The 24036-nt window shown below is 38.1% G+C and overlaps 1 protein-coding gene across 3 annotated transcripts in view; it reads left to right on the top strand.

Moving 5' to 3' along the window:
* FAM135A (family with sequence similarity 135 member A) overlaps positions 1-24036 on the top strand; it is a 54450-nt gene that overhangs the window by 4421 nt on the left and 25993 nt on the right. For 2 of the 3 annotated variants that reach the window (XM_070932914.1, XM_070932915.1), the window contains exons 2-9: positions 5205-5290; positions 6949-7074; positions 9495-9574; positions 16514-16653; positions 18971-19041; positions 19850-20023; positions 22488-22614; positions 23143-23296. In XM_070932914.1, coding sequence (XP_070789015.1) covers positions 6998-7074; positions 9495-9574; positions 16514-16653; positions 18971-19041; positions 19850-20023; positions 22488-22614; positions 23143-23296 — 823 coding nt within the window. In that variant the 5' untranslated portion in view covers positions 5205-5290; positions 6949-6997. The remainder of the gene's footprint in view (positions 1-5204; positions 5291-6948; positions 7075-9494; positions 9575-16513; positions 16654-18970; positions 19042-19849; positions 20024-22487; positions 22615-23142; positions 23297-24036) is intronic. The other variant, XM_070932912.1, reaches the window with a different exon arrangement.

Here is a 24036-nt window from a genome sequence, read left to right as displayed (position 1 = left end):
TGTTTGGGTCCTGTAGCATGCCTCTAGATCAAGGTCCCCAACCTCCAGTCCGCGGACCGGTGCCAGCAACTGGGCTGCACAAACAAACAAAGCCCCATCCATGGGATGCAGGCAGCATGCAAAACCACACACTCTCCAGTTCATGGAAAAACTTTCTCCATAGAACTGGTCCCTTGTGCCTAAAATGTTGGGGGCCCCGGCTCTAAATTTCAGGGGATCTTTGCGTGACAGTGCTGATGTCATACTCCAAAAAATAGGTACAGCTAGAAACATAAAAAGAAAATTGGAAATGCATGTTAAAACTTTTTTTAATTAAATAGTTAATGTGATAGTCCCAGCTCTCTGGAACCAGTTACCTCCTGAGGTCCGGACCATCCCCATCCTATTGGCCTTCCGAAAAGCGGTGAAGACCTGGCTTTTCTGGCAGGCCTGGGGCCGTTGATCTTGCTCTTGTGATCTGGCGAGATCTGGCCATGAATGGCGTGAATGAGTTTTTAATGTTTTTAATGTTTTTAATTTTTAAATGTTTTTTATAATGATTTTTAAAAATGTATTGTGAGCCGCCCTGAGTCTTCGGAGAGGGGCCGCATATAAATTGAATTAATTAAATTAAATTAAATTAAATTAAATTAAATTAAATTAAATTAAATTATTGTTGATTTATTAAACAATTTACGGCTCAATAATTTAACAGTTATTACATTAAGAATTACAGAAACTTGGTAGCTTATAAAAGGTCTTTGGGAATTACGGTATATAAAAGGTTTTCAGGAATTGCATGTAGCCATGGGCCTCGGTTTTGTCTATATATTTTCACAGACATACCTAGGAAAGATGAATGATATATTTAGGATCTGCCTTTCCCTCTCCATCCATCCATCTATCCATCCATCCATCTATCTTTCTATTTGCTCATGTTTCTAATTTTGTTTTAATGGATAATGCTTTCAGAATGTAAATTGAGAAATCTGGAGATCTGCTTAGAAGATGAGTGGCTATATAAATGTTTTAAATAAGTAAATAAATACTCAGGGATTATTCAAGGAGAAAATAATGGTGAATAAACTTTCCTTTAGAAATACCCTTTGGTGTTACCAATTTTATTCTGCCACTCATAGTCATTGAAGTAGAATTAAATGTCTTTTGAACTGTATACTTAGTTTATGAAGAAGTAATCATGGTATTAATGTATTTCTTAGAACATATTAGAAAATCATCTGGGATGCATTAGATTTCAATGACAGAACACGGGAGTTTCATAGTGAAGAATCATAGACTAGGATGCTATGAACACATAATTTGCCAAAGTTACTGCGTTTATCCATGTTCACATAGTTGGCCAAGGCTATCAAATTCTATATTAGACTGTAAACTATCAAACTGTAGAGTCTGGATAAGCTAATATAGTTTTTTTCAGATTCAATAAGTAAATAGCTGGTTATATTTTTAATCAACCATGTGAAGATTCTAATGCAAAAATTTTGTTCATTTATTCCTGATTCACATATCATATTTTTTTTTGTTTCCTAATAGCCATTACCTCTCTAATTAAATGAGATGTTCCTGTTTACAGCACAAATATTTGCACAATGACCCTATACTCTTTGATCCTTATGTGAGAATTTATAGCAGTAGCTAGTGTATTTTGGTATAAGATCAGAATTGTACAAGCAGTGGTATTCTCTGTGAGTCTCTATGGAAGCAAAAGTTAGTCTTTGAAGAACCAGAATACAAAGGGGCTTGAGGCTTTTGAATTTTGTTGTTGGGAAGACTCCTAAGTATACCACGGAGAGCCATGAAAGCAAACAAATGCAGTGGGAAGAAAGAGATTCTATAGCATAGCTAGTTTAATGCTGGTGTGTATGATTTGAGTGCCCTATTATATGGACCTGAGACTGTCTTCCACACAGCTATTTTTCAAAGACTGTATAATGCTACTAGGCTTATTTTCTTTAAAAAGAGTTCCTATCAATGCTGAAGTAAATTTTAGACAGAGTTTGATATGACTTTGGGGGCAGGATTGTATATATATCTTAGGTCTTTAAGTGATATAAATCTGTTAGTATGATGCAAGCCTCTTGCAGGAGCCTAAGCATTTCTTTGTATCCTGCTTTTCTTCTATACCCGTTAAGCTTTTTACCTTTCAGAAGCAATGCCAGTACAGGTAATCTGAAATTTACCACAATTTCTTTAGTAACTGTCAAAGTTACAAGAGCGCTGAAAAAACTTACGACCAGTCGCCATGTTTAATGATCATCGCAGTGTCCCAGCGGTCACATGATTGTGATCCAGATGCTTGGCAATTCTCATGCATTTGCATCAGTTGCAGCATTCTAGGGTCACTTGATTGCCATTTGCAGCGGCTTCTAACAAGCAAAGTCAATGGGGAGGTCAGCAGGGAAGATCACAAATGGCAATAAAATGAAATTTCACTTAATGACCATGGTGATTTAGTTAAAAACCACAGGAAAATGATCGTAAAATTGGGTGGAGTCAGGCTCACTTAATGACCATACCATTTAACAACAATTTTTTCAGCCCCTATTGTGGTTGCAAGTCAAGGACTACTTGTATTCAAATAAAAAGACTGAGTACATAGATCCTAGGAATAGCTTGTTTGAACTCACAGAGAAGGAGATTCTTTCTTTATATACACTACCACATAAAACCTGGGGAAAATTTCATCCTATTTATAATAAAGGACATTAAATTTAGTCATCTACTTCCATTAATATGCATTCTGGAATAAAACTAATGATTTTGCCTCTATAACTGTAAAAACATAAGCATGATATGTCATACAGTATGCATCACCCTTCAAATATAGTTTAGTACATTTGAAAAATTAAAAAAATTATAAATACCCCCTTTTACTTATTTTTTATATGTAGTAAATATTTGCAGAAGGGCAAATCTATATGGTTGTGTTTAACGATTTTAAATGTATTTTAAAATATAATTGCTGCTCAATTAATGCTTGCTATATAATTTCAAACACCACTCTTGATTCTTTACATTCCTTGATTGTCTTCTTTACTTTTTTAATAATATAGTCTTTATATTTACAGTTTTAATTTTATTTTTTGTTCAAAAAAATAGGCCATTTTATCTACCTATTCCGAACATTTAAATGCATGCAGTGTTTATTTTAATTACTTAATTAAGACACACAGTGGTGGAAAGGTTACCTGCGTATAGGGTTCCTGTCAGTCAGGGTCTAACAATCGAGAACGGAACTGAATTAAAATAATTTTTACATAATATTCCATTAGCACAATTACACTGTGATTAATTTTACTGGTTCATAGATGAGAATGAGAATTATGTAGTTATACGGCAGGTAATAAGCAACAACAACTTTTAGGATAACTTCTTTGAGACCAGCCATACTTTTCATCATAGAAATTTATTGAATGGGAAAAAGGACCAACCTGTTTCTATCTATGATGCTATGTATTGTCACCGGGAGGGGGAGGGATTGTTTTTTATTCTTTTATATTGGATTTTTATTGTTTGTAAGCCTCCCAGAATCATCAAGAATGAATGGGCAGCCATATAAATCTTATAAATAAATAAATTAAACCAAATGACAGATTATGACCTCATCTCAACACTAACTGCAGCAATTTATTTTCCAGCGCAGAAGCAAATTTGTGTGTATTGAAATAAAGAGGGTTATTTAATAAGCAGTAGACATCCTGTTTATCATAACTATGAGGTGTTAGATCTTTGCTTGTTAGCTTCTTGTTTATTTGTAGTTGTTAGCACTCTTGGAACTGTACAGTAAAGCAATATTTGTATCACTGCTCTCCAGTGGAGACTGCAGAATGCTGTATAAATCATAAAATTATTTGTATCAAATATTTATATACCACCTTTCAGTTTTCAGAAAAGCAGTTTATACCATTAACATTTACAACTTAAAAATCACTTTCTATGCCTTCTTTTTTCCATACTCACAAATACCCCAACATAGCTTCTTCTTAAGTTATTAAATATAAGGAATATTATTTAATAAATTCCTAGAATTCTATCCGAAAGCACTATAGAGTTATTCTCTAAAGCCATACAATTATTTTGTTTTCAATAGAATCCTGATTAACGTATGATGTGACCCAGTCATTCATTTCTTAAAAGCCCTGAAACTGCTGCATTAGTATGCTGATGTTGGAGAAGTTGAAGGAGAAAAATGTTTGCCTTAAAGTTGAATATGGTCATTTTGCTCCTTAACTCCCCCTTAAGGGCTAAAAAATTCCCATTCTACCCCGTGACCTCTTGCCACCAGCAGCCCCAGGTGGAGCACAAAGATTATATAGTCCCTAGGCTAGAAAAAAGGTTATTTATCCCTGTCTTGCTCTCTGCTTATCTTAATTAGGCAACCTTGCAAATGCTAGTTGCTTTTCTCTCATAATGAACTGAAAATGTACCTTAAATATCTTATTGTGCATTTAGTAATTGAAAAACAGAATATAGATGTTCTAAATAAATTAAAATAGTGTAACAATTAAAATGTTCAGACTATATTCCAAAATGCCTCTCTTGTAAATTTGTTAATAGTTACAATACTGTTTCTCTTACAGATGAAAATATTTTTTTCCTTGAGAAAGCACAATATGAAAAGAATCAATTGCATGGAATTCATAGAATACATATATAACAGAGATGCATTTTCTTTGTGACAAGGGAACAGAAACCAGCCTAAACCAATTTAATAGTTGCACATTGCTCTAAATCGTAGGGCGTTTCAAGTCAACATATAAATGAACCTAAGATTTAGATAAATAAAAAGCTATAATAAAGATACAGCACTAAAACATATTTTTAATATAATAGATTTTTAATTTTCTCCAAAATTAAGTATCACTTACTATTACTGTAGATTATTTTTTTCTTCCTGCATTTAATCACAATAAAATAATGCAGTTTTTACCAAACATTTCCAAACTTGTTGGTTTCATTTCAAATGTTATTTTTTCTTTAGGCATTCACTTTCAAAGTAAAGGTGACACTTTCCCCTCCATTTCTTAGCTGAGGGAGCCAGCGTTGTTGGATGACTCTTCCATGCTCATGAGGCCAGCATGACTATACACCTAGGCACACGGAATACTGTTAATATTTTGTTTTATTCTGATGAAAAAACTCAGAAATAGATTGGATTTAGATTGAATTTAGATATTCCATAATTTGCTTTCTTTTCCATGCAGAGTAAGCAGAATGGTTTTGATTGCAAAAATGAGGAACTGGAAGACTGCTTGTTGCCTTCATTAAAATGGATTATTTATTATTAGAGGTAAAGATGAAGCTTACTCATTTAGAAATACCGTAAATGCATACTTGTAAGGTTTTTTTGTGTTAAGTTTCACTCTTACCGTATTAATAAAGAGTTAGAAAATCTATATTAACTACCAAGATGATGGATTTATGAAGGAGACATAAGACAGTTGTTCTGTCTTCTTGTTGGATCTTTAACACTTCATACTAGATGAACTGAATTAAACAAAATATTAAGTATTGTGGGGAGAAGTAAATGTTGTGTTATTGACCAAAGGGAATTGCAGATATACAGCTTTGATTAGACTGATTACTAACAAAGGCCTAAAGCTTGACACTAGCACTCTGATACATTTGAACATGACCAAACATGCTTGGTCTTGACTGGACTGTGCTTTGGAAAGTATTTCTTTATAACTTTACTTTTTAATTCTATGCATTTGTGGATACAACAGTGTCTGACTGACCCTACTTTGGCTCTAATGCGATTGTCATTGCATTATTTGAATTATTGGAAAGGATTATATCAAATGCTCATTAGTAAGCAAAAAAAAGTGTGCTTTGGGTTGCTATGTTAATTGACAGCATTCTGATTCAGCTTATTTTAAAGCATAGTAAACAAAAGGCCAGTGTCTACTTTGGGCATTACATTAAATTATGTTGTAAGATCATATACAATATGAGTAATAGAGAGCCTTGAACTTACACACTCGCCTTCTTTCCCCTGGCTCAGACAAGAAGAACTTGAGAGAATTTTGGTTTATTAAGAAGCCAGAATTATAACTCATTGACTAATGGTTTGTTTGAACAAAACATAGTTTAAATGAAAAATCCTTCTTAGTTTGGATGTGATGAAAAATCCTGAAATACTTCTGCTTAAAAATTGATCAATCTTTTCATCATAACTACACTAGAATAAAAGAGGAGATGAAGAGCCAAAAGGTAGATCCTGATGAAACCTTGATTGCTAAATTGGGTTTTACTGCTACATCCAAAATAGATTAAAATAAGGAGTCCTCATTATCTGCATTCAGAAAATCAGAGCACACATCAAGTGAATGTACAAGTTAACATAATTTCTGCTGACATTGCTAAATTACTTTTCTGCAGATATTTACTTGTTCAGCATAATTGTATTTAGAAGCTCTGCCTCACACGAAAGCTAAAACCTACAGATGTAGTATGCATGACAGTTTTCTTCTGCAGACATTCACAAAAATGTCAACAGAAGAAAGATGTTGTTTGGTGGGGTGTCTTAATCAGAATGTTTCTGTGGCGATGTAGTTTTCAGACCACCCTAATAGGTCCTTGTGGAATTGCAACTCCGTTTTAAAGTTTGTATATCTGTCACTAAAAAGAAATCTACATTTTCTTTGCTACAGAATCTAATACAGCAGACTTTTCTATTTTAAGAATAATTAAAGATTGAACACAATTTTTTGTAGCCAAATTCATTAAATTTGCCACTTTAGATAAAGAGATATTTTCTTTCACCTGCTTCCCTCTCCCCTCTGTAACATTAAAAAGTCGTTCTAAAATGGACGCGAAGATTAAGAATTTAGTTTTTTTATTACAAAAAACAGATAGTGAATTAGTAGAAAATCATGTTTATGAGTGATATTTATGAGTATGAAAGTCATTTATAGGTCACGTCAATTGTCTTCTTTTCCTTTTTAGTAATTTAAATTCCTTACAACTGTACTGCAGCTCCTCCATCTACATAAAAATGAGCGAAGTACAAGCAATGGTAGAATTCTCTGTGGAGCTCCACAAATTTTATAATGTGGATTTGTTTCAAAGAGGGTGAGTTATTTTTCCTACCATACAATAAATGCTATAAATTCTGATGGTTTTATTGCAAAAGTCTTTGTATAGAGAGATTTATTGTGTGTTTCAATGCATATCTTGAGATAAAAAGTAGTTGAGGTCATGGATCTTACCCTGATAAATATTACTTACCTTATATAAGAAAAGCTAAGTAGTTTGAATCATCTTTTTGAATTGATAGATGAGAGAGCAGGATTGAAAATATTACCATTTTAAAAAGTATATTGACATGTGACATTTGTAACTTTAAATCTGTGAGGATTTTAAATTACAATGATAAGGAACATAAACACACCTTGATATTTAGGTTTCTGTGACATTTATAAATATAAATCTAATAAAGTTGTGGCTTAGAGTTTTCTCAAAAGCCTTTAAAGTTTTTTGTTTATGGTTTCTGTTGTTTATGGTACAGCAGTTTTGTGATCAGTATCTTCATTCCTGAATCTCATTTGTGTGCATGTTGCTATTCTTTTTCATGTCCCAAATAAAGAAATTTCTTTATGGCTGTTGCTTTCTTGCAAAATGAAATAAATATTCATTACATCACACTAAAGCATTGAAAATTAACATATATTTACATGTCCTTTCCTTGTATTTGAGTGCAGAAATTTCCATGTTAAAATTTATTAGATTCTAAAGATGACTTAGACTCAGTTTGGTGTCATGGTTAAAAGTACTAGACTAGGAATGGGGAAATTTAAATTCTAATCCTCTCTTGGCAATAAAGGCAGGTGAATGATTTTGGACCAGTTAATCTCTTTCAGCATAGGAAGAATGTATTAGCAAACCAGTTCTAAAATGTTGGCAAAAGCACTTGGATACCCAGAAGCGAGGGTTGATATCTAAATTTTTTTGCTACTGGTTCTGTGGGCGTGGCTTAATTAGTGGACGGGGCTTGGTGGTAAGGTGACTGGGTGGGCGTGACCAAGTCAATGTCACTTCTTTGCCCTTTTTTAACCTACAAAACACAACACAACACAACTGGCTCACGCACAATGTAAAAGCAGCTGTGTTAGACCCAAAATGGCCCTGCAACAAGCAGGAACCTCACACAGCCACAAAAAGCCCAAAAAAACAACTTTCACACTTTACACACACACAGCAAAACACAACACAACTGGCTCACCCACAATGTAAACGCAGCTGTGCTAAACCCAAAATGGCCCCTGCAACAAGCAGGAACCTCACACAGCCACAAAAAGCCCAAAAAAACAACTTTCACACTTTACACACACAAAATTCCACATACAGTTTTGTGAGATTTTCTGTGTTTGTGTAGTTAGAGTGAAACACTACAAAAACACACTAAATCTCAGAAAGCTGCACAAATATTATTTTATTTTTTTTATTTTTATTTTTATATAAAAGCAGCTAAATTTAAAACTTCCTAAACTTTAAATGGCTAGGTCTAAAAAAAGAACAACTAAAAAAAACCCAATTAACTATTTTTTTTAAAGCTCCCAAAGGGGAAAAAACTTACCCAATAGAACAGGGGTCTCCAACCTTGGCAACTTTAAGACTTGTGGACTTCAACTCCCAGAATTCCTCAGCCAGCTTTGCTGGGAGTTGAAATCCACAAGTCTTAAAGTTGCAGATAGAGCTGCTCACCGATGAGCTTGATTGCAGGCAGGGAGATTCAGTTGCTTGCTGATGCAATGGATTGCAGGTATTACAGCAAGCGAAGCAAGCCAGGCTTTGCGACCAGCAGCTAAGGTAAGCAAGCTGGGGGGGGGACTTTTTTTCTTTTAAATGGGTCTGACAATCCAGGCTGAGTTGCCTGATTAGCAGGCAACTCAGCTGAGATCGTCAGAGCTTGGATCATCAGAGCTTGGCTCGTCAGGGCCATGTAAAAGAAAATAAAAGGCTCTGATGATTGCGCGGCTCAGCTGGGCATGGGGGCGGGGGCAGGGATTTTTGCTACCAGTTCTCCGAACTGCCCGCCGCCATCGCTACCTACTCGCCCGAGCCGGTCCGAACCGGGAGCATTTCACCCCTGATATATATATATACCTATTTTCGCTTTGCTTTCAAAGTTACAATCTACTTGAAGGAGGGAATTTATGACCTGGACCTGAAATACTGCGATCTTGTGACTGCACTTTGGGTGCTTGGCAACATAGCTGCATTTACAGCCATTTGCAGCATTCCATAGTCACATAACTGTGTTTACTTTTGGTTTCTGGCAAAATTGTACCATAGTGAACAATGGTTCACTTAACGTCCATGGCATTTTCAGCAGCAATCTCTGTACTCTCCATGTGTAAATTGTTGACTTTTGTAATTTTTACATTATGGTTACATATTGAAAACCATATTAGCATAAAGTTTTGATAAAGTGTTTAAAAGGTGAACATCATAAATAGAATAATTCTAGAAATATTCTTTCTGTCTTGTAGATTCTATCAAATTCGTGCATCTATGAAAATTCCTCCAAGAATACCGCACAAAATTGAAGCAAGCTTATTACGTGCAACTAGTAAGTATAAATATTTCATTAGTATTTAAGCTTTATTATTACTGTTTAATAGTACTTTTATTAGAAAGTTATTATCTTATTAACGTTACATTATATATTAAATATTTTTAGTGAATTGATCTTAATATTTATGAGAAATCTGAGCATATGTGCATTTTAAGGCTTCTGAAGAAATGGGGGAAAAAAAACCCAGAGAAAAACAGCCAAAATTGTATTTGCAGTTATTGTTTTGTAATTGTCTATTGTGAAATTGTATAGAAGATTGATTAGATTTTATTAAAAATTCATAAACCTCAAAGGAATTTTTACAATTATATGAAAGTTACTCTCAGGTTGACTGTGCGAGACGCAATCAAAACACAGCAGCACCCTTTTCAGCTCTTTTTGGCACGCTGGTTTATTCGCGTCCGTGGACGGCTACACTCTTTGACTCGTAAACACAAATGAAATCGGCGCTACAGTGTACTAGAAACGGGTGTTTATATAGCCCTCCCTTCTTATTAACGCTTTTAAACCGCGCCCGTTTATTACCACACCCTTGTTAGCACGTAAATGTCCGTAGCTTGTTCTCGAAGGTGCTGGTTGCAGCGTCATCTTGGAGACGTCCTAAACCCGTCACACCCGATACCACCTCCCCTCGCCCCGCATACGGCCGCCTACACCCAGTGCCACCACCACCAAGTATGTATAAATCCTGCGATGCTTTCATCACGCGTTAGCGGTGTCGAGCAGGTTGCTAGGCTCGACAGGTGGCTCCCCTTTCACCAAGTGTCCTTCTGTAAGAGACAAATTACATATATTATCAGATTGTTGTGGTTTGTGAGGATATAGTGTATGGAATCGTCGAATTATACGACTCGCTTTCATATTGCTCTGCAGTATCCAGGAAGCCTCCTCTATTGGATAGCCCTTCCCTTTAACCAGGTAATGGAGAACCCCCCCGTTTCCATCTAGAGTCTAGGATGTCATCAACCTCGTAATGACCCTTTGTAATCGGATCAGGACGTGTAAATGTTGGGGTATGGGTAGCGGGTTTGAGAAGACTACTATGAAACACGGGGTGAATCTTCCCCAGTAATGGAGGTAACTTTAACACCACAGTCACAGGATTTATTGTCCTCAACACTGGGAACGGGCCTAAATATTTTGGTCCCAGTTTCCTACTAGGCAGTCGTAGTTTGATGTACTTGGTGGAAAGATATACCATGTCCCCCACCTGAAAAGGTTGGACTGGTGCACGTTTTCTATCTGCTTGGGTTTTATATGCGATAACAGATTTATCCAATGCTTCCCTAACCTGGGGCCATACTGTCCTTATTCTGTCGGACCACTCTTGGGGCATTGTGGTAGCTGTTGATGAATGATTCAATTCAGGTATCGCTACGAAGTCTCGTCCCATCGCCACCCGGAAAGGGGTAAGACCCGTACTGCTATGAACCGTGTTGTTATAGGCAACCTCTGCAAAGGATAAGAGTGACGACCACTCGGTCTGTTGATATGAAACATAGCAACGGAGGTATCGCTCTATCATTGCGTTTGCTCTTTCTGCAGCCCCGTTGGTACTGGGGTGGAACGCTGAACTAAGTCCTTGTGTTGACCCAATAGCTGAGAGGAAGTTTCTCCAAAAGTGAGCCGTAAACTGCATCTCTCTATCAGATATGATACGGCGGGGCACCCCATGTAGCCTGTATATGTGCTGTATAAACCATTTAGATAACCTACGAGCTGACGGCAACCCTCAGCAAGGAATGAAATGAGCTTGTTTAGAGAACAAATCAATAACAGTCCAGATAACTGTGTTCCCATTGCTGTCTGGTAGGTCAACTATAAAATCCATCCCTAACTCCTCCCACGGTTGGGTAGGGGTGGCTACAGTTTGTAACAAACCTAATGGTTTTCCAGGGCGGGACTTGGCTTTGGCACACACAGAACAGTTCTGTGTATATGTTTCTATATCTTTCCTCATATGGGGCCACCAAAACTGACGCCTTGTTAAGTGTAGTGTTTTAAGAAAACCATAATGGCCAGCCATTTTATTGTCATGGCATTGGTGTAACACTAAGCCCCGAACCTCCTCAGGCACATATATCTTGTCCCCTTTCCATGAGACCCCGTCTCTGTGCGTGAGCAGATGTTTGTTTTCTCCAAACCACTTATCAGTATTTAACTCTCTTTGCATCAACTCTTTCCAATCTGTCGAAGACTCCGTTGTTACGGCTGCTACAGTCCCCTTATCCTTGCCAGGTATCATAACTTGCACTACCTCGTCCCTTTTGCTTTGGAACTGGGGCATTCGAGACAGAGCATCGGCCAAGAAATTCTTGCCTCCGGGCATGTGTTTTAATGTGAATCGGAACCGCTGAAAGTGATGAGCCCAACGGACCTGTTTGGGGGACAGTCCTCTGGGTGTTTGCAATGCTATAAGGTTGCGGTGATCCGTCCACACCTCGAACGGCACCTGCGCTCCCTCCAACAGATGTCTCCAGGTGAGGAGAGCCCAACGGACAGCAAACGCCTCCTTTTCCCAGATAACCCAGCCCCTCTCCGTGGAACTGAACTTTTTGGAGGTGTATGCACAAGGGTGTAACTGACCTTGGACATCTGTCTGCAGTAACACGGCACCTACCACAACGTCGCTGGCGTCTACCTGGACTATGAATTGTTTCACTTGGTCAGGATGCTGTAATATGGGTGCCTCTGCGAACTGGCGCTTCAGGGTTTCGAACGCCGTTTGACATTCCATTGTCCAATCCAAACGACGGCCCGGTCGCTGAGGCCCCTCCCCCTTTGTCCGTAGTAAGTTTGTTAAGGGCAAAGCGATTTGCGCGAATGTTGGGATGAACTGACGATAAAAGTTGGCGAAGCCAAGGAAGCTTTGTAATTGCTTTCTAGTCGTCGGGGCCACCCAGTCTAATACTGTTTTTACTTTTGCAGGATCCATAGCTATGCCATCCTTAGATATTCTATAGCCCAAATAGTCTAGTTCTGTGCGATGGAATTCGCACCTGGATACCTTAACGTACAGATGAGCTTGTAACAACCGTTCCAACACCTGATGGACCAACATTATATGTTCCTCCATAGACTTGGTGTATATCAAAATATCGTCTAAATACACCAATACCCCTTGGTATAAATAATCGTGTAACACCTCATTGATTAGTTGCATAAAGACTGTGGGAGCGCCTTGTAACCCAAAAGGCATAACACTAAACTTTTAACTACCCAACGGGCAGTTAAATGTGGTCTTCCACTCATCGCCTTGTTTTACTCGTACCCTATAGTAGGCCTCCCGCAAGTCCAACTTTGGAAAATATTTGCCGGTCGCCAAAGCAGCAAGTAGATCTTTCATTAAAGGTAACGGATACACCGGTTCTACACTCACTGCGTTTAATCTCCGGTAGTCCACACATAAACGAAGGCCCCCATCTTTCTTGTCCCTGAACAGAACTGGAGCAGCCATACGTGACCGACTGGGCTGTATGAATCCCCGAGCTAAGTTTTTATCAATGTATCTCTGTAACTCTTCCACCTCCTGTGGAGTCATGGCGTACATGCGTGGCTTTGGGAGCTTCACCCCGGGTATTAGTTCGATTGCACAATCAGTGGGCCGGTGTGGGGGTAGCGAGTCACACTCTTTCTCATCAAACACTGCTGCTAAGTCCCCATAAACGGCAGGTACACCAACAGGACATGTATTGCTCTCTATCCCCAAAGCCACCCCTTGCTCTTTTGGGATCTTCTGGATATCCGGATTCGGACCTAGCGGCAAATGGAGTTTTCTGAATTCCCCCTCCCACCAGATCGTGGGTTCCATTTGTCTAGCCAGGCCAGACCCAGAATCACGGGGTCGATCTTCGTATCCACCACCACAAACCGTATATACTCCCAATGGGCCCCTATTTCCATCCTTACCAACTTCGTGACCTGGGTTACCAGGGCCCCCCCTAATGTGGACACATCCATTTGCTCGAATGTTATCGGGGGTTTTAGTGATCGTAACCAGATACCCAACCGGGTGGCTACAGTACGTCTCATCAAGGATTGTGTACATCCAGAATCGATAAGGGCCTCATGTTGTACCCGTCCCGCCCCGTTTAATGGGACTAGTATGATGGGTATGAGGAAGGGACGAATGGGCTCACTTACCATCGGGTCGCTGGTTTCCTCTTCCTCATCGCTATCAGCCACTACCACTGGGACTACACCAGGGAGTATAGCAGGACCCGGTCCCCCAGTGGTGGTTCCCGTGGGACTCTGTCCTTGCTGCGACAGGGCCCTGGTTCTCTCCGGAGTTGGTCGCCCACGGAGCTTCCCACTGGTTGTCGGAACGTTTGGCCCAGGTGGTTGAACCGGTGGCAACAGGCATTCCAGAGCCCTGTGGCCGGGCTGGTTGCATCGGAAACAGCGCAATGTTCCGCGTGTGGAGTCAGCCACATGGGAATCGAGCTCCCCTCTTCCCACTGCTCTGACGGGACCCGGTCGGTCTGGCTGGCGTAGGATGGGGATCGCGCTCACAGCACCCTTCACCCAAAATTCTCTCAGTCCCACGTCTAGATCAATAGCTGCTTTACACCACTCGGACAGGCAGGGTGGCATGCCCCGATATATGCAGGCTTGTCTTAGTTCACGATCCAAGCCAAAATGGAATTGATGAACAAGCATGCGTTCGGGCCAACCCCTCACCCTCCCTGCGAGCCGACGGAACTCCTTTACATATTCCTTTGCTGGACGTCCCGTTGTTTCAGGGCTACGAGCTCCCCCTCAGCCACCTGGGTTCGTGTATCATCCTCAAACCGTACCCTGAGTCCTTCCAGGAACAGCCCAACATCAGTGAGCTCTCGAGCGTGATCATTGTGAAGGTCCGCTACCCAGTCTGCAGCTTCCCCTGTTGTTGTTATGGTGACTACCATGGACCACTGGGTTGGATACAAACGCCCATAGAGGTTGAGGTAGCTAAGTACCTGGCTCAGGAAAAGGTTCACATGGTCTGGGTTGCCATCGAACGTGGTCTGCAAGGGGGGGCGGTCCTCAGACCGGTTGGGGCCCCCACACCCCAGCCTGCCCAACCGGCACAGCTAGATAAGCCATCGGTCCAGCGGTTGGAGCCGTACCCGGTCCAGAAGGGCCCCGCAATGATCCAGACGCTATCCCCGTAGCCACGCCTCCCAATGGCCCAAATGACTGGGTTGTAGCAGAATGCGTAGCCGGGAGTCGGGTATTGCTTTGAGAGGGACCCAACCGTAACTTGGGGCTAGCCAATCGAAACCTAGTCTCGGTCCCTGCGGAAGACGCTGGCCAGCTTGAGTTGGGCTCCGCCCCTGCCATCCATGGTTGCCAGGACTGCGCATCCCGGAAGCTAGCTTCCCCAAACCGCTCTCAAAGGACTTCTATAGTTGAGTGGCCCAAACCTGTTGAGTAACTCCACTCCCCGTCGTCATCATCCACCCAACAACGCTCTCTCCAGCGGTGGAAACGTTCGCTGTAAGGGGGCAATGCTTGGCCCTTCGGGGCTCCTGTCGGGGCTGCCAAGGCAGGACTCTGCCACCACTCCCCCAATTCTGTTGGGGAGGGGGGCCTCCTCTTTGCCTTGACAGCATCCTTCCCCTCCTCTCCCTGGCTGCGACTTCGGCAGCGCTCTTTCGGATGAACCGAAGGTGGATCCTCAGCTGGGCTTTCTCCCGATGCCAGCAAGTCCTCCTCCTCTGAGGGTGGCGTTGCAGTAGCGGTCGGGTCCACCCCCTCCGCCATCCCGCTGAAGCAAGTAGTAAGAGTAGCGCCGATTTCCTCTCAGGTTGACCGTGCGAGATGCAATCAAAACACAGCAGCACCCTTTTCAGCTCTTTTTGGCACGCTGGTTTATTCGCGTCCGTGGACGGCTACACTCTGTGACTCGTAAACACGAATGAAATCGGCACTACAGTGTACTAGAAACGGGCGTTTATATAGCCCTCCCTTCTTATTAACGCTTTTAAACCGCGCCTCTGTTTATTACCACACCCTTGTTTATTACCACACCCTTGTTTATTACCACACCCTTGTTAGCGCGTAAGTGTCCTTAGCTTGTTCTCGAAGGTGCTGGTTGCAGCATCATCTTGGAGACATCCTAAGCCCGTCGCACCCGATACCCCCTCCCCTCGCCCCGCATACGGCCGCCTACACCCAGTGCCACCACCACCAAGTATGTATAAGTCCTGCGATGCTTTCAACACGCGTTAGCGGTGTCGAGCAGGTTGCTAGGCTCAACAGTTACTTTGAATTCAAAATGTTTATACATGTTTTAGACTTTAGAAACATGTTTCATCTACAGTATTCCATTCTGGTAATATTTTAAAATTACTGATGTAAGTTTGAACAATCTTTTTTGATGTCAAAACAGTAAGCTATTTCAAATTTGGAACATTTTGAATTCAAAATACTTTGCATGTTTCTAGGATTTCTCTTCAGATCAAATCAGAAATACTAATATATTGCTGAATTTAACAATGGTTTAAGAAATTCCTAAAAATATTATGGACACTTGCCATGCACACATACATGCACACATACATTCACACAAACACTTACAACAATGGCTGCATTGATTTTAAAGGTACGGTCTCGTTCTGCTACACTTTCCTTTTATTAATGTTACTAGTTATTGACATCACCGGTTTTATGTATTCTTTAGATTTTTATTCTGGAAAGTGGAATTAATTCACAAATATTAAATAATCATGAAGTTAACTAAGCATTCTGTTCCGTAATGCATCAACATCCGATTTTTATGTTTTTGAATGGCTGTATATTAACTATATTATATGATCATGGTAAAAAAAAAATATTACAATATATCTAGTTGTTTGGAAAAAAAGTCTTTTAAAAACTGTCAGTTATCAGTTTGTGAATAGCAATAAATTTTGAGCCACAATGAATACTTGTCAATTCTCTTGTTTTCAGGTGCTGATCTTGCCTTCCCAGCTTGTGTCCATGACAATGTAGTCTGCAGTAAAACATTTCAGATTCTCTACAAAAATGAAGAGGTCTGTGTGAATGATGCAATGATCTTCAAAATTAAAATGCTATTGGATGAAAGAAAGGTAACCCTGGCATCTGCTTAACTAATAATGGATGGATGGATGGATGGATGGATGGATGGATGGATGGATGGATAGATATAGTAGTTCTGTATGGGTGACTGCCATATAATGTAAAAAAAACCCTGGTAAATGAAGACTAACCTATTCCAAAATTCTGTGTAAGTCAGTAGACAACCAGAGCATTCAGGAAACTCAGAGCCATTAGAAGAGTGGGAAGAAGGCAAATATTTCAAATCAATAAATAAGCAGTTCAGTGCTATTTCTGTGCAAAGACGTAACAAGCCAAGATACTATACGATATCTTCTTACCTAGTATGCACTCTGTGTGTGTGTGTCTGTGTGTGTGTGTGTCTGTGTGTGTGTGTGTGTGTAAATGTAAGTATAGTTTGGGGAATAGACAATGATTTATAATTCACCAGAATATCAAAATCTTGCTGGATCCTTTCAGAGTTATTTATCAAACTTAATGAAAAAGAATTAGATTAGGATAAGAAATGTGAATTGTTTTTTTCCATGGCGATGCTACACAATTCATTGGTGGATTCTATCATTCTTGCTTGATAGGGACTGAGAGTGTACTGTGCCTTTAAATTTTCCTCTGGGCACTTGACTTATAACCACAGTTGCTTTCAGAGTTTTGATAACAAAGCAATGCAGTCATAAAGTGAGATGTCACATGACTGCATCACTTAGCAACTGCAATGTGGGCAATCCCCATTGCTATTGTTAAGTGATTCTTACTGCTTGCTAGCCGAGTACCTACCTTAATCCAAACCATTCCAGGCTTGGTCCCTCTCAGCTCCAAGCATTAGAAAAGGCAGGGACTACCTCCAATTCCCCCTACCCACCTACCTCCTCCCCATTTATACCCTTTTGGCCCCCTGTAAACACTGATTTTTGCCGAAACGTCCTACCTCATGGTAATAACTGGAAAATTATAAATGACCCTAAATGCAGACAAGTTGCTAAGTGCCTGAAATACAGTCAACTGACTGCTGGGGGCCTGTCCACTGGAAATTCAGACCATGTCATAAGTATCTTTGAGGAGCGGGGTCCATCATAACTTTGAATGGTCACTAAGCAACAAGACATAAGTCAAGGTCTACCTATATAGTTAATAAAAAACTTCATTGATATAAATAGCATAGGTAAATGTATTCTCTTTATATGGTTGAGGAGTTAAACAGAGGAATGTTTAGCTATGACACAGTCATATTTGTGGGGAGTAAAGGTAAAGATTCCTCACGCACATATGTGTAGTCATTCCCAATTCTAGGGGGCAGTGCTCATCTCCGTTTCAAAGCCGAAGAGCCAGCGCATCCGAAGACGTCTCCATGGTCTTGAGGCTGCCATGACTAAACGCCAAAGGCGCATGGAATGCTGTTACCTTCCCACCAAAGGTGGTCCCTATTTTTCTACTTGCATTTTTTACATGCTTTCGAACTGCTAGGTTGGCAGAAGCTGGGACAAGTAACGAAAGCTCGCCCTGTTATACGGCACTAAGGATTTGAACCGCCGAACTGCCGACCTTTCAGTTGACAAGCTCAGCATCTTAGCCACTGAACCACTGCGTCCCTTTGTGGGGAGAATACACCTACTATTTTTTTCCTTTGGAAACCTGAGAAGGCAAAATCCAAAAGTGCAAATTGGCCTGTAGAGCATGGCTTCCCAGCTATTTATTGGAGCCATTCCTTTCATTATCTCTAGAGAATATTTTATCTTTGCAGTCACAGCTCTGTGAGAAGAATAGGGATATTTGGTACATGTCATTTCAGATCCACTTATCAAGACAATAATTCGTCTGCCCTTTATTTTTCTTTTGTATTCTCGATTGTTTATTCAATGGGCCAAATTACCTACCGGTATTGTCAATTTGACTCTGTCAGCATGGAATGAGAATGCCATGCCATGCATCTTGGTTGTAAATGATTTATGTTCCCTGGCAAGCTAGGAAAAAAAAAAAGCCCTGGATTCCTGAAGCAGACTGAGTAGCATATTACGTGTGTGTGTGTGTGTGTGTGTGTGTGTGTGTGTGTGTGTGTGTAACTTTAAAACACATAGGTCCATTTTGTACAAATAATGGATTTACTGTCCAGTATTTTATTCACTCAATATTTTAAATTGCACTAGTAACATTTAAAAGCATTGTTGTTTGCTTTTCTATCTGCTGCTTTGTCATGCATAGTAATAAAGTATTTTAATTTATTGTAAACAAGTTGGTAACTGAGCAAATGAAGAGAAATATATAAATATTGTGTCTTTCAACACAAGAATGCATGGCAAATCATAGTTTGTGTAACTTATTTTATTTTCCTAGATTGAAGAGTCTCTTAATGAAATGAATTTCCTACTGTCTTTAGATCTGCACTTCACAGATACAGATTATTCGTAAGTTTAAAGTTCAGTTACATATTGGTCTTGATACAATTACACTGAGTATTTATATTTTTCAGCTGGAGTTCTATGTGTCACATTATACACACTAGTTCTGTATGCATCAATGTATACATTTTTGATCAGTGTTCATCTACTGTAAAGTTTTAAGCACTGAACTCATTCTTGTATTAACCTGCCCTTAATATTGAAATAAGAGGAAAGTCAATGGTGGTGTATTTTTTGATGTATTATGGATTTTTAAAAACTTTTAATTTTTTCATTCAAAAATACTTTCTAGATTGGGCTATATAAAATATAAATTGTAAAAATTATTGTGATTAAATAAATGTATCAAAACTAAATTAAAGATTTTCTAGTTATTAGTTTTGGGATTGCCTTTTTTGCTTATGTTTGAATTTGTTATTATATACTTTGTGTGTCTGTATGTAAATATAGTTCCACATGTTTTATATTTGATATTCCAGTATACTTTATAATTGTGTATTTGCATATATGATGTCATATTGCTTTCATTGAAGGTTACATCTGGTTATTCAATGTAATATTTTCTTTACTCTTCCTTATACTTGGCACCTTCTAATCATTTCATCAGAAGATTATTGTAATTATTGTCCTCATATTAAACAAATTATCAAATGAGAATGAATACCAAAACTATAAAAGACTTCAGTCATTGCTTTGTATTCTTGGATTCTTAATCCTAGTATTAAATTATTTTAAAAATAATTTATGTTGTATACTTGTTCTTTTAAGCTAATAACACACTTTTTTGCCTGTGTTTATGCTCTTTTTCATTTAGACCAGAGGACCTGAACACTTTGCAGCTAATTAGCAGCCGAACGCTAAAGTTGCACTTTACTTTACACCGAGGCCTTCATCACTACGTTAATGTTATGTTTGATTACTTTCACCTTTCTGTCATCTCTGTTATAGTGCATGCCTCTTTAGTTGCTCTTCATCAGCCATTGATAAGGTAATGACTAGAAATGTTCTGTTTTTCAATACTTTAATGTTATGAAATTCATTTCTATTTTGTTAGTTTCATTGATAAACCTCTTGGGCAGATAATTAGATAGAGTAGCTACCCTGCTAAAATTATCAGATTATTAGATTTTTGTAGAACCAGAATATTATTTCAACCTAAACACTAAAAATAATAATTGTAATTGTGTTAACTATTGTTATGGGAAGAAAACACTATAAAAAAAAGGATGCCATAATTGTTTCCATTGTCTGAAATATTGTGTGAATTGGTTTCTTTGATGCTTTAGCTAAAAATGAAAACTTAAAACATTCATTTAGTACGCTATATAATTGATTTATGTCTTATTCAGAAATTAGAACTAAATTATTCTCTTAATAAAATGGTCACATCAATTTTTTAAAATTTTCCCTTCTCTGTCAGTCCCTTACACTACAGGTTATTCTGTTTAATAAGATCTCTGATTTCCAGGGCATCATTTTTAAGAACTGGGGAACTGCCCTGGGAAAGACTATTTTGGGTAACTCTATTATGCAACTATAACTCTATAACTCTTTTGACAATACTTCTCAACAGACTGTTTTTCGTTTGAATTTCCAAATACTATGTACATATTTTGGACAGGGAACATCTACTGATGCCTGTCAAATATCAGTTCTTAATAGCTTTAGCTAGCATGGTCATCTGCAGGGAATCATGGGTAGTTAATATGAAAGACCCTACTTGCTAGTGTAAATATTTCTCTGGGACAAAAGATATTACCTAAATTGATCATTGTTTGAATATATGATATATTTCTCTTGCATTGAGTGTGTTGCTGCAACCTTATTTTTTTATCTAATGTGAAACCGCTTCTAATAGAAATATTATAGACATAAGATATCTGAAGAAAGTTTAGTTCTCTGTAAGCAACGGAATGTGAAATTATTCCTAAATTAGCATAGTAGAATAGGACTGGCAAAGGGAGAAAATATAGAAAAATTACACAGGCTATGTATGGAGTTATAGCTTGAAACATCTTGTTAAACTTTTTGTTCAGCTTATGAACTTGCATTTATCCTACCAACAACAAACACTTATGAGTTATGTTTTTGATAGTGTGGCATCCATAGGTATCCTTTGTACTGCTATCCTAGCAATTTTATTCATTAAAAAGGTTAAACTTTGCAGTAGGGCTATGCAAAGCATTTGAAATAAGTGCTTTGCAAAGTGCATTTGCATGAACAGCACACTTCTGTTCAAAGAGTTAAAGAAATTGCATAATTTGCAAGATTCCTTTAGCTGCTTCAGAGATGTCATCTGCTGCTGGAACAAGAGAGTGCGTGCACAGATAGTGCTTCCACTAGATCATAATGCTGTAGTATTCATTATTCATGAAATGCACTTCCCATGTTACATTTGTTAAGTTTGTACAAACCCTTGCTTTTTACTTAACTAAGCACATTTGAAAGAGACCTAATTTTGGACCTACAAGCAAAGGAAAGAAAGCAGAACAAACTTTTTTTTTTTTTTAATTTGATTTATATGCCGCCCTTCTCCAGAGACTCAGGGCGGCTTACAATGCGTTAAGCAATAGCCTTCATTCTTTTGTATATTTTATACAAAGTCAGCTTATTGCCCCCACAAACTGGGTCCTCATTTCACCTACCTTAGAAAGGATGGAAGGCTGAGTCAACCTTGAGCCTTGGAGAGATTCCAACCAGCAGAAATTGCAGGCAGCTGTATTAATAACAGGGTGCACTAAACCCCTGTACTATCAAGGCTCTTTGTTCTCTTAATGAAAAATATGATCAACTACCTTGGGTTTTTTTTTTTAAGACCCTGGAATATTTTAATACTCTCTTTTGTTTTTTCTTATACCATTTCAAAATTATAACATTACAATTGAATTAACTTGTGTATCTTCTCTCAAATGTGCAAAAATGCATACTTTTTATTTTGGCAAAAAATAATAGTTTTCTCTACATCGAGTTATTCAGATGTAGTTATTTTTTAGATATGCTAGTTATAAGCTTATAATGTGATCATTTACTTTTTTAATTAGCAAAAATTATTAAAAGTAAAAAAACAGGTTGAATTGGTAAAATTATAGTGAAAAAGATAATTACTGTAACTTCAATATATTATCTCCCTTTCTTACTTAAAATTACGTTCCTCAGTCGAATGAAAACTTACAAAAGTACTTTTAAAAGTCGCAGCATTCACTTAACAGTTGTCTTGGTTAGTAACAAAGATTTGGGGCTCAATTGTGGTTGTAAGGACAGCTGTATTTACAATAATTTAAATAATGTTTAATTTTATATTCTGTGCAGAATAGTCGCCTTGTACACTAGTTGCAACAAATACTGAACTAGTAGTTTGTATCAAGTTTTAATTGTCTACTATTGATTTTTCCTGCACACTTCGCACTTTTGTATTTGTTTTGATGTTTAATCCTGCCTTCATTTGTTTTTAGCTTTCCTCGCCCTATAAAGAATACTTGGTTAAACAGAAATGCACCAGCACAGAGCAGGGATTCTGTGATTCCTTCTCTTGAAAGTGTTGTCTTTGGCAACAATTACACCAAGCAATTATCAGCTGATGTAAGATTGGAATTATTTTGTCTTCTTCATAGATTGAACAGTACAAACCATTTACAGAATAATTTGTTAAGAAGCAAAACATTACATGGAGTAGATATTGACAAATATCTGCTGTATTAAAATATTGCTTACTAGAAATAAAATATGTATCTTACTAAAATATTGTTTACTGGTCATGATGCTATGTAACAGATAATTTTTTGTTGTACTGCAGCTATTTTTGTTGATTTATTTGACTGAGAAATATATCCTAAAAAGTAAACTCTTTAACAAAGAAATTCAGTGAAATTCAGTTCATAGGAAGCCTTCCTCCCTCCCTTGGTCCCTTCCTTCCTTCCTCCCCCCCCCCCCCTTTTTCTGGAATGCCCTTAACTTTGGGTGTTTGTTTGCATATACATTTGTAGGTAGGTGACGGGGAAAAGCTTATATAAAAAGAATGCCTTGGGTAATATCTTAAGCATTGTCTTTAAACTTGAAATAAAATGTTGATGTTTCCTTATGACTTATAAATTATAAATCCATTTTTAGGGTTGCAGTTTTGTAATAGCAGAACCTTTCTTGAATCATGCTTACAGTCTTCACCATACACTTTGTGCCAGTTTGCTGCTCGCTTTCAAAGGATTACACAGTTATTTTACCAATTTATCAAATGAACTGCCTTCCTGTCACAAATTAGATGCAGGTATGTCAAAATCTTTTTCCTTCGATGGCACTGTACTGCTAAGATAGACCTTAGGATATAGATAATACAAGAAAAAATGCTGCCCATAGAGTTAATTACATAGCCTATTTTTTATTAAATATTTTGACTATTTCTTCAAAATGTAAAATTTACCCTATTTTCTCATATAATGTCAGAGCACCCACATATTTATACTAAGTAGACTTATATTAATATTATAATTATACAATATATTAATAAAAATATCCTGTGCTCCTCAAAATAAACTGCAATTACTGCAAAACATTTTATTTCAAATGTATTTGCATTAATAACAATAAGAATTAAAAGCTGAAACTTTCTACATAATATAATAGGATATACACTTAGAAAACAGTTTTCTTTCAAATTAAGGGCTTATCAATCTTTCTGGGGCCATGTCGTATGGTGATTTACAATCCCTTAACACTGTATATTGTATACAGTGGTGATATAGTATTGTATAACTTCGATATTACTAATACAGGATAAGCCTAAAATTTAGAGACATGGAGATAAATACATAGTCAGTAGTAAAAGTAAAATAGATTCACTTAAACCAACTGTTTAAAAAATGAGACAGAAGGAGTATTCATCTGGTTTTTAGTGTGACAATCATTGTGTGCTCTCCTTAGTAGTGGGCGCAATAGCAAGTTAATCTTTATTGATATAATGGTTAAAATGACAAAGACAGACCCAGTTGTATTTGCAGTTTTATATGC

The sequence above is a fragment of the Pituophis catenifer genome, unplaced genomic scaffold (genome assembly GCF_029215685.1).
Source record: "Pituophis catenifer annectens isolate HBS135680 unplaced genomic scaffold, rPitCat1.0.hap2 SCAF_1, whole genome shotgun sequence".
NCBI lineage: Eukaryota > Metazoa > Chordata > Lepidosauria > Squamata > Colubridae > Pituophis > Pituophis catenifer.
Note: the sequence above shows the minus strand (reverse complement) of the source record. Positions and strands in the feature narration are given on the sequence as shown.